At 39.8% G+C, this 10,977-nt stretch overlaps 1 protein-coding gene across 1 annotated transcript; it reads left to right on the top strand.

Annotated features, from left to right (window-relative positions):
• The first annotated feature begins 1,661 nt into the window (after nucleotides 1-1,661).
• On the top strand, nucleotides 1,662-8,434 carry LOC124366909 (keratin-associated protein 5-1-like). Its single transcript, XM_046823509.1, has 3 exons — nucleotides 1,662-1,735; nucleotides 2,641-2,696; nucleotides 7,533-8,434. The coding sequence occupies exons 1-3, from the start codon at nucleotides 1,662-1,664 to the stop codon at nucleotides 8,432-8,434; spliced, it is 1,032 nt and encodes a 343-aa protein (XP_046679465.1).
• The last annotated feature ends 2,543 nt before the right edge of the window (nucleotides 8,435-10,977 follow it).

Below are 10,977 nucleotides of genomic sequence, written 5' to 3'. Positions count from 1 at the left end.
AGACTTGAAATATTACATGAAGTTTCATTTTTATATAGGCAACACTGAGGTCCATGTCACTCCACAGGGTTTGCCTGACCGTTACCAAATATTTGTGCATTAGTCTTATGGTTAACCGTATTGGCAATGAAAAAAATAACAGAAAAAATCAGTTTGTAAACAAACAGTACAATCGTATGAGCTGTTTACTTGTAATATTTTTATTCATAGAGTAAAACGAACAAATAATTGAGTGAAATTGAATGTTGGTGACAAGGTTTGATTTTAAAACACTTTTACTGGAACTATTACTGAACATTGCTATGAAACCTAACCTAATTGACAAAAGTGTGAATGTATCATGTAGCAACATGTCCTGAGAAAGATTTAATCTGTACACTTTCAACTTTGCATGAAACTTCTACCTTTTAGGTTTGTTAAAAAAGTAACAGGAATTTAAATTTAATTTATTTATTCGTCTTCATTAATGTTATTAAGGTTCTTTATTTTATTAGTCATAGAGCCATGTCTGGAGAATATGGAGACTGGGACATTTTAGAGTACTGTTTTAGGCTAAAAATTCATGAACAAGCACTGCAGTATGATCAGCTGCATTGTCATGGTGCAAAAGCCATAAACTTTGTTTTGCCACAAATCAGGGTGTTTTTCGGTTTGCTTTATGCAAATGGCGTTGATATTGAAGACAGTACTCCTTATTAACCATTGTTGATTTTGTGACAAGAATTCATGGTGTACTATATTAAAATTGAAGTACACAGTGAGCATAACATTCACGTTCAACTGTAAACTATCCCACAACATTAATTTTTCTTTTCTTACTACTCTCACCTGTCGGGTAATCTTCCCAACAATCTATCCTAAACTATCCTAAATCTAGATTTCCTTCTGTATCCAAGCCAAGGTGGAACAGAATATGCCGAGGGCTGCGTGATCAAGGGAGAGCTTGGTCGTAAATATGCGAACTCTGGATACCTGGCGACCTCCAGTTTAAACCTAGCCTTCCCCAAGTAGAGCGGGACAATGCTTGGGGTGACCTTTAGATCTCCGCTACTCGTGGGAACACAAATGAGTACACAATTAAAAAATAATGAAACAAAACCAGAGAGCTCTTGTAGCACTCAAAAAGTGAATGAAAATTCACAAAACATAGAGGGATTGATGATGGACTCTGACCCTAGCAATCCTGAACAAAACCAAAAAACAGGCGGACTTCCTAGTAGAAGTCCTAAAACCTCCAACTCGGTCAGAGTCGAAACTGATGAAGAAGATGCAATACTGGAGGGCGATCACCAGAAGGAAGAGGGAGCAAAAGTCGAGAGACAGCTCCCAGTACTGCCTAAACTATGTGGAGCCGCCAGGAAACGCATGATCTGGTTTCGGAAAAGAGGGTACTCTCAGGAAGAAGCCAGGGAATTGGCCTTAAAACCAATTCCAGAAGGAAAAAACAAACAACTGAACAAACAAAAGGAGGGAAAGAAACCAAAAAGACCTCACTCTGATGGATCCACTCCGGAAGAAAACAAAGAACGAAGAAAGACAGGGGGAACATAAGGAGCAATCTGGACAACCCCAGAAACCTTCTTACAAACAAGCGGTAGCAGGTATAAGGGTGGGGGTACACTCCAATTTTCCCGAGACCCTACTCACAACAGAAAGAACAGATGGAGGAGATCCAGAGCTTCATCCTGGAAGCTATCGTGGAGGAACAGGAGACAAGGGGTTCTGATCTTCACCTGTGAAAACACCGAAACAGCTGAATGGCTTAAGGGAAAGCAAGACTCTCTCAAGCCTTGGGAAGGGGCCAATCTGAGGATTGTACCAGAGGAAGAAATCCCTCGTGCAAGAATTGCGACTGTCTATCTTCCTGATAGTATACACGAAACCACTGACAAGATAATGAAGTTCCTAAAAGTACAAAATAAAGAGCTTTCTGTCGGAGAATGGAACGTTCTGCGTAGGAGCGATGAGGGAAAGTCAGTACTGCTTACCCTAGCAGTAGACTGCGTCACAGCAAACAAACTTAAAAAGGAGGGTCCATGGATCGGCTACAAGTTTGGAAAATTCAGCTTAGACTGAAAAAGAAACACCAAGGTAACACAGAAAAACCCACAAGGGAAGAGGAGACTTCAGAGAAATCTGAGACGGTCACCACGGAAAAAAGCACCGCTGAAGAGATGGAAGTGGAGGAGACCACGAAGGTGTCATACCTTACCTGAAAGGTCTACTCCACAAGCCATTGCAGCGGTCGAAAATGAAAAACCAACCTGTTCTCTCTTCTTGAAGAGGGGACCCTCTCTTAAAGGACCATCCGTCTCAGATCGAGGAAGAAAAGGGGACAGAATCTCCAAACAATTCAAAAGAAGAGACAGGGATGGATCACCAGGGGGAGGTGGGAAAAAGGCGTAAATATGCGCCTAATACAGATAAACCTACACCATGCAAAGGGCACAACTGACATCTTGGGAAGAAGGTTTATCTCAACAGGCCTGGATATCGCCCTAATCCAGGAACCTTGGATCAATAGAGGTTGCATGAGAGGATTGATGAATCAGGTAGGTAATCTCATATATGATCGGACAATTGAAAACCCAAGAACTTGTATTCTAACTTCAAAACTAATAACAGCCTTTCCTATTACAGATCTGATAACAAGAGATCTGGTGGTGGCTACAGTGAAAGTGGCATCACTGCAAGGGGTCAGAGAGGTTACTATAGCCTCAGCATATTTCCCCAACCCGTCAACAAGCTGCCCACCGAAAGAAATAGAAAGACTATTACAGAGACAGAGGTTCGGCCCTCATTCTCAGTTGCGACTGCAATGCTCACCATACATATTGGGGAAGCACAAACATAAACCAAAGAGGTGAGGAACTTCTACAGTTTATGTTCAGCAATGATTTAGTATTAGAAAATAGAGGGTCAAGCCCAACCTTTATATTCTAGAACTAGGAAAGAAGTCCTAGACATAACCCTATCTACAGGCCTCAAAAACAGGAGGCCTCACTATCGGACCACTGCCCTATTAGGTTCGACATAGAGGAGATAGGGGAAAGATACGTGACCCACAGGGTTCCTAAATCTACCAACTGGAAAGGATACCGAGTGTCCCTAGTAGAAGAGTTGGAAGAAATAGCACCCTTCCAGAAAAATGAATTTGAATTAGAAAGGTCTGCACAAATGTAGAGCAAGCTGTAATAAAGGCCTATGAGAAAAACTGCCCTCCCAAGCAAAACTGGTTGAAGAAGGACGTGCCGTGGTGGACTGGGAGGTTGGAGACATTAAGAAATAAAACTAGGAAATTATTAAAATGGGTAAAAAGGACAGACGATTGGCTCCCTTATCTACAGGCCCACAATGAATATAAAAAAGAACTTAGAACGAATAAAAGAAGAACCTGGAGAAATTTTTTTAAAAACATTAACAGCCTTCCCGAGGCAACCAGGCTTAAAAAAACTCTCCAAACGAAGCACACTAACCCTATGGGGACCCTAGTAAAGGACAATGGTGACCTAACAGTGAATAGGAAGGAGACCTTAGAACTACTTCTGGAAACACACTTCCCGGGGGATCACCTAACTCGAAATGAGGATACATATTCTCTAATCAGGGGGGGATCCAGTCGTGAGGTTGCTAAAGCCAGACAGCAGTCTAACAGACTATTTACACATGAAAGAATTAAATGGGCTATAAGATAGTTTAAGCCATTTAAATCTCCTGGGGCGGATGGAGTTTTTCCAGCCCTTCTTCAAGAGGGGCTGTATATACTTTTAAATACTCTTAGCATTCTGTTTAGAAGCAGTTTCGCCTTAGGATACATACCAAAGAACTGGAGGATAGCACTAGTGGTGTTTGTGCAAAAGAACGACAGGGATCCGACAAAACCCAGCTCGTACAGACCCATAAGCCTAACCTCCTTCATGGTGAAAACTATAGAAAAAATAATAAACAGACACATAAGGTACGTAATATTACCGGATCACCCACTTAGTCCCACACAACACGCCTACATGGAAGGTAAATCAACCACCATTGCTCTCCACAGCTTAGTGGGAGAGGTGGAGAACACCTTCGAAAAAAAGGAAGCCCTAGTCAGCGTCTTTATGGACATTGAAGGAGCTTTCGACAGAGTAGCATATCAATCCATGGAGACTGCGATGGAACGTTTTGGAGTTTCTTCAGATGTAGTCAAATGGATAGTAGCCCTCCTAAAAAGCAGACAGGTGGAAGCAAAGTATGGAGACGAATCTGCCGCGATCACGGGCCAAAGAGGCTGCCCCCAGGGGGAAGTTTTGTCTCCTCTCCTGTGGGCGATGGTAGTAGATGATCTCCTAAGCAAAGCAGAGAAGAGGGGAATTAGGCTACTATGTTATGCGGACGACCTAGTGCTTATGATTAAAGGAAAAAACAAAGGCATGCTGGAATGCCTAATACAAACAGAACTTAACTTCATAAGTAACTGGTGTCATGGGGAAGGTCTACGGATCAACCCATCAAAAACAAATATGATTACCTTCACCAGGAAAAGAAAATTCCAGCTATCACAACCTGTTCTGGAGGGAATCAGCATTAACCAAACAAATGAAGTAAAGTACCTGGGTTTAATCCTGAATGAAAAGCTCACTTGGAACTTCCATATTAGAAACAGGATATCCAAAGCAATAATGGCCATGTAAGAGACTTTTTGGATTTAAATGGGGACTTAAACCCAAAGTGATATATTGGATTTACGAAACCATAATAAAACCAATGGTCACATATGCTGCCTTAGTGTGGTGGCCGAAAGTAGAACAAACAACAGCTGCAAAAAGGCTACAGAGTCTTCAAAGGTTAGCTTGCTTAAGCATCACGGGAGCGATGAGCTCCTGCCCAACACTAGTAATCGAAGCGGTCCTGGGTTACACTCCTCTTGGCCAGGAGGTGATGAGAACAGCTGCGATAAGCGCAATGAAGCTTCTAGGAACAAAGGTAATAAATGCTACCTCCTTAGAAGGCCACATAAAAATATTGCAACAATTTCCTGAGGCTGAAATGCTAACTAAAGTATCAGATGCTATGGTTAAGATATACTCCTTTGAAAAACCATATACGGTCTCTATCGGAAGTAGGGAGGAATGGATTAAAAAGGAGGCCTACCCTACAAAAGGAGTCCTGAAGTTTTTCACTGATGGTTCACTCCTAGACTCTAGGGCAGGATACGGAATACATGGACCTGGAGTTGACATGGCTGTGCCCCTAGGAAGACATGCCACGGTTTTTCAGGCGGAGGTCATGGCAATAGAGTCATGTTCCAGAAGACTCATACAATTGAGGACAAAAGGATTATCATACCTAATACTTTCTGATAGTCAGGTTGCACTGAATACCTGTTCGTTTGATTCGAAAGCGGTCTGGGAATGCAGGAATGCTCTAGCAGAGCTGGTACTGAATAACAGAGTAATACTAGGTTGGGTACCAGGTCATGAAGGTATTCATGGGAATGAAAAAGCGGACATCCTCGCCAAAAAGGGAGCAGAATCCACATTGGTGGGGCCTGAGCCAGGTTGTGGGATAGCCTTCTCCAACATTAAAGCTCTGGTCAAAGATTGGGAAAAGAGGACAAGACACAATAATTGGAGTAGAGCCTCAGGTTTAAGACTATCCAAATTGTTTATCTCTTCTTACGCTAAAGGTTGGACAGCTCTCCTAGACCAGAATAAGGAGGATATAAGACTGATATTAGGAATGTTGACAGGACATGGCCCTCTGAGGAAGCACCTTATGAAGGTAGGCCCTAGTCAGAGTAACGAATGTAGACTCTGGAGAGGAGGAGGAGTTACATTTGGTTAGATTGTCCTGCCATCGTAGAGACTCGGAAAAGATACCTGGGAGCATATCTCCTCAGCCCCAAGGACATTAGAGAACAGGAGCCCTTAAATCTGATTGGTTTTTGCAAAAGCCTCAGTCTTTGAGGGCACAAAATTAAAGTAAGGGAGGCGCAAAGGTCCTTTTAGGACTAAGCGAACTGTCCTTTTCCCTCAGGAAGGAAAAAAAATAAAACCTACGAAGAGGGTGTATAATAATACAAATATTATTATAAAAGGGGGCATAATACAAATTGATCACCCGCTTCAACAAGTGTTTGAACATCAGTGGAAACTATGTTGAAAAATTGTTTAAGGTTGAGCGTTTATGTAGAAATAAAATTGTGTTGAAAAACAATTTTTTTTGTAAACGGTACTTACTTTCAAAACACATCTCGTGTATATAAAATATTGATGCTAAAAAACCAAGAGATCCACTTCCAATTAAACATATTTCAACTATCCTAAGTTTGATTATTGTGTTGTAATCCTTTTTCTTTTGTTTTGAAAATATTAGTTTCTAAAACTTCAAGAAACCAACAAAGATGGTGCCCCCCCCCCAAATGTATGAATAAAATATGTTAATTTTTGAAAATATTAGTTTCTAAAACTTCAAGAAACCAACAAAGATGGTGCCCCCCCCCCAAATGTATGAATAAAATATGTTAATTTTTGAAAATATTAGTTTCTAAAACTTCAAGAAACCAACAAAGATGGTGCCCCCCCCAAATGTATGAATAAAATATGTTAATTTTTGAAAATATTAGTTTCTAAAACTTCAAGAAACCAACAAAGATGGTGCCCCCCCCCCCAAATGTATGAATAAAATATGTTAATTTTTGAAAATATTAGTTTCTAAAACTTCAAGAAACCAACAAAGATGGTGCCCCCCCCCAAATGTATGAATAAAATATGTTAATTTTAATTATTTTATATTGAGGTTTTATATTGCATTGACTCCAGGTCTGATATATTGGATAGTAGATATCTGGTTAATATGACCTGACATTATGTGTCGGATTTCTCCATATCATAATGTAGTTGGCTTACGAGATTTTCAAATACTACTAGGTTCAGTAAGCGATGGGTACATCGCTACACCGGCTAAATGCATAAAACACAAATTTTGCATTGTATTTCATTCTCTATGATATGATGTCAGCATGACATTGTTGACTGGAGTTGCATAATAGCAACCTCTTCATTATCATGTTATTCTTTTATTACTCAAATGTGAGTAACCACGGTAGAGAAAAATCTCCAGTGAGTAAATATAAGAACATTTATATAAAACAAACTACACATTCTTCATATGTTTTGGCCAAAATTTGGTTATGCTAAGCAATACAACACACACAATCAATTTTATAGAATAGTAATTAAAATAAAATCTTCGAGATCCATTAGAAATAATATTGGACATTACTCTCTAATCATATATCCTTGGAAGAAGGGGAGGCCAGCTTCTCTAGTTAAAGCAAGCAGAGAGAGGATGTGGCATGCCTTTGTGCCCTTAGGCTAGCAACAGCCCTAACACTTAGGGCCTCAACAACTTCAAAAGTCATCCTATCCAGTAGAGACTTATTGATCTACCTTTGCTCCCCAATATCTCGACATTTGTGGACATTGATGTGCTACTGCTAAACTCCTGATGGCCTGCACAGCTGTGAGTAAATTGTGTACATACTGCAGACTGTGTGCTGCTGTGTGTGCCCTGTGTACATGCTGCAGACTGTCTGCTAGTCTGCTGCTGTATGTGCCCTGTGTACATACTGCAGACTGTCTGCTGCTGTGTGTGCCCTGTGTACATGCTGCAGACTGTCTGCTGCTGTGTGTGCCCTGTGTACATGCTGCAGACTGTCTGCTGCTGTGTGTGCCCTGTGTACATACTGCAGACTGTCTGCTGCTGTGTGTGCCCTGTGTACATACTGCAGACTGTCTGCTGCTGTGTGTGCCCTGTGTACATACTGCAGACTGTCTGCTGCTGTGTGTGCCCTGTGTACATACTGCAGACTGTCTGCTGCTGTGTGTGCCCTGTGTACATACTGCAGACTGTCTGCTGCTGTGTGTGCCCTGTGTACATACTGCAGACTGTCTGCTGCTGTGTGTGCCCTGTGTACATACTGCAGACTGTCTGCTGCTGTGTGTGCCCTGTGTACATACTGCAGACTGTCTGCTGCTGTGTGTGCCCTGTGTACATGCTGCAGACTGTGTGCTGCTGTGTGTGCCCTGTGTACATGCTGCAGACTGTCTGCTGCTGTGTGTGCCCTGTGTACATACTGCAGACTGTCTGCTGCTGTGTGTGCCCTGTGTACATGCTGCAGACTGTCTGCTGCTGTGTGTGCCCTGTGTACATACTGCAGACTGTCTGCTGCTGTGTGTGTGCCCTGTGTACATACTGCAGACTGTCTGCTGCTGTGTGTGCCCTGTGTACATGCTGCAGACTGTCTGCTGCTGTGTGTGCCTGTCTGCTGCTGTGTGTGCCCTGTGTACATGCTGCAGACTGTCTGCTGCTGTGTGTGCCCTGTGTACATACTGCAGACTGTCTGCTGCTGTGTGTGCCCTGTGTACATACTGCAGACTGTCTACTGTGAGTGCACTGTAGACAGTAGACATATGCTCTATTTAAAGAAAGTTTACAATTTTTTTAAACATTCCAAGAGCTCACAGATCTCGTGTGGAAATACTATTGACATAAGAAACAAAATTAATTACGGCATACATTATAGTTGTCAGCCAGTCTTGTTACAATTATTAGTTCATGATTATATCAACACTTTTAACATTCAAGAAAGTAACAACATGCATTTTCAAAGTTTAACAGAACATGTATCTGAACAGTAAATTCCGTGGCAAAATATTTAATTGCCAATTTTCACAAAAATATCAACAATAAATAAACTACTATTAAAGATCAACAATACAGACTGTCGGCTGCTGTGTATGCTCTGCTGTGTACATGCTGTAGACTGTCTGCTGCTGTGTGTGCTCTGTGTACATGCTGTAGACTGTCTGCTGCTGCTGCTGTATGCTCTGTGTACATGCTGTAGACTGTCTGCTGCTGTGTGTGCCCTGTGTACATACTGCAGACTGTCTGCTGCTGTGTGTGCCCTGTGTACATGCTGCAGACTGTCTGCTGCTGTAAGTGCACTGTGTACTTGCTACAGACTGTCTGCTGCTGTGTATGCTCTGTGTACATGCTGTAGACTGTCTGCTGTGAGTGCACTGTGTATATACTGCAGACTGTCTGCTGTTGTGTGTGCCCTGTGTACATGCTGCAGACTGTCTGCTGCTGTGTGTGCCCTGTGTACATGCTGCAGACTGTAGACCTTAGGCGTTCCACCTCTAACAGTAGGTTCAGTATAATACGATTGAAAAGGTGAGGAAAAAACAACAAATGTTTATTTCTTATTGCATTTTATTCCGATAGAATAGGGGAGTTACAAAAAATAATAGTTTTTCCTACCTGTACAACGTTGCAGTGACTTAAATAACAAAGGGCAAACAGCATCAAGAATTTGTACAACTTTTGATTATAATCACAATCAAACTCTATTGAGCGAAAGTCAACAATATTTACACTTGTACTTCTTGGTAAAACTGGTCTGCAACATATATATACAATCAGACCCGTACTTCCACTGCTCCTACCGTCTGCGTCGAAAACATATCTAAATTGCTGTAGGAATATACAAAAATGTTAACATATCAAACATTGTTATCTTCAATGCAAAATCACCTACATAAAAAGAATCCTACAAAATTATTTCATGTCGGATATTAAGTACTATAATAATTATGTTTGTATATAATGCTGACAATATATTGTAACTTCAATATGCTGATCTATAAATAATACTGTAAAAAATATGCATAAACATGGTGTGCTGTTCATTAAAAAAACTATGTTTAAGGGACATCTCAGAGAGTGAAAATTATGATTTGTTTAATTTATAGTTAAAAGTAATTCTTTTAATCGGATATATAAAAGGGTTTGAGATAAAATAATATAGAATAAAAATTAAATTTTAAACAAGGGCCTATCAATTTTTACAAATATATATGTATATATTTATAAATACATTGATGATGGCAAATGTAAATTTAAAATAATGTGTTAAAATACAGTAAAAGAAATCAAAACCTTTCAAACAAAGCAGTTTAAAAAACAAAACAAATTAAAATTAATAGCCCTTCTTTATTTTGGTTTTTGTTATCAACTACTTGTCCTGTATGTTTTATACAACAAGTGAAGAAATGCCAAACTACAGACGAAGTAGCAAATCAACTACTTTTTAAATTGTGTGAAAAATTCTTATTTTGTTTTAATCCTCTTCAAAAATCTTTATTGCTTTGATGAGCAGTTTATTTCTTGCAGGAATATTTAAGCATTTCTTTTTTTTTTAGTCCTTTTTAAGGATCTCTGAAAAAACTGAGGATATTTTACTCGTCATAGATATAAATTACGTTAGTACTTATTAAATCCGACCAAAGTGGTCTTTTAATACTGTTCTCTTACAGTTAACTTATCTGAGATCAGTACGAATCTTTGTAACATGAAAAAACATGACACAATGTTATCAATTATATACTTGTTTATAATTTGATTTCTTAATTACATAATATAACCTCGGCTATTTATAAACATAAGCTTCGTAGTTCAATTATATGTTTTCAAACTGAGTTTGAGCTCCCACTGATATAGCACCTTAAGGGAGCATCGTAGGAGTTGACCAACATTGAACTCAAGTCTTTATTGGAACTTGTGACCAAAATGGCATTAATCAATCATCAATGTGCTCATGGTAGTCAGGCAAAAATAGACCAACAATTAATTGATCTTTATCTAAATAATTTTATTTGGCACTCATCAAGGGTTGAGAACTTAGAATAAATTGGCTGTTTCTTTATTTGATGCCATTAAAGAAACTTCAAATTATCCTTATAATTTGGCAAATATCCCACTGATTGTCCCATTCTCATATTTTACACTTATTTTTATTCTTTCATTTCATAATTTACTTGTTATAATTTTCCGTCATCAAAAATTTAACGTCTTCCACTACCCTTCTGAATGTATTGTCTTCATTCGAGTTTTGATTTTGCTCTAATTAAAACTTCATGCATGGCAAGGATC

The sequence above is a fragment of the Homalodisca vitripennis genome, chromosome 7 (genome assembly GCF_021130785.1).
Source record: "Homalodisca vitripennis isolate AUS2020 chromosome 7, UT_GWSS_2.1, whole genome shotgun sequence".
NCBI classification, from domain to species: Eukaryota; Metazoa; Arthropoda; class Insecta; order Hemiptera; family Cicadellidae; genus Homalodisca; species Homalodisca vitripennis.
This window is presented reverse-complemented; position numbering and strand designations above follow the sequence as displayed.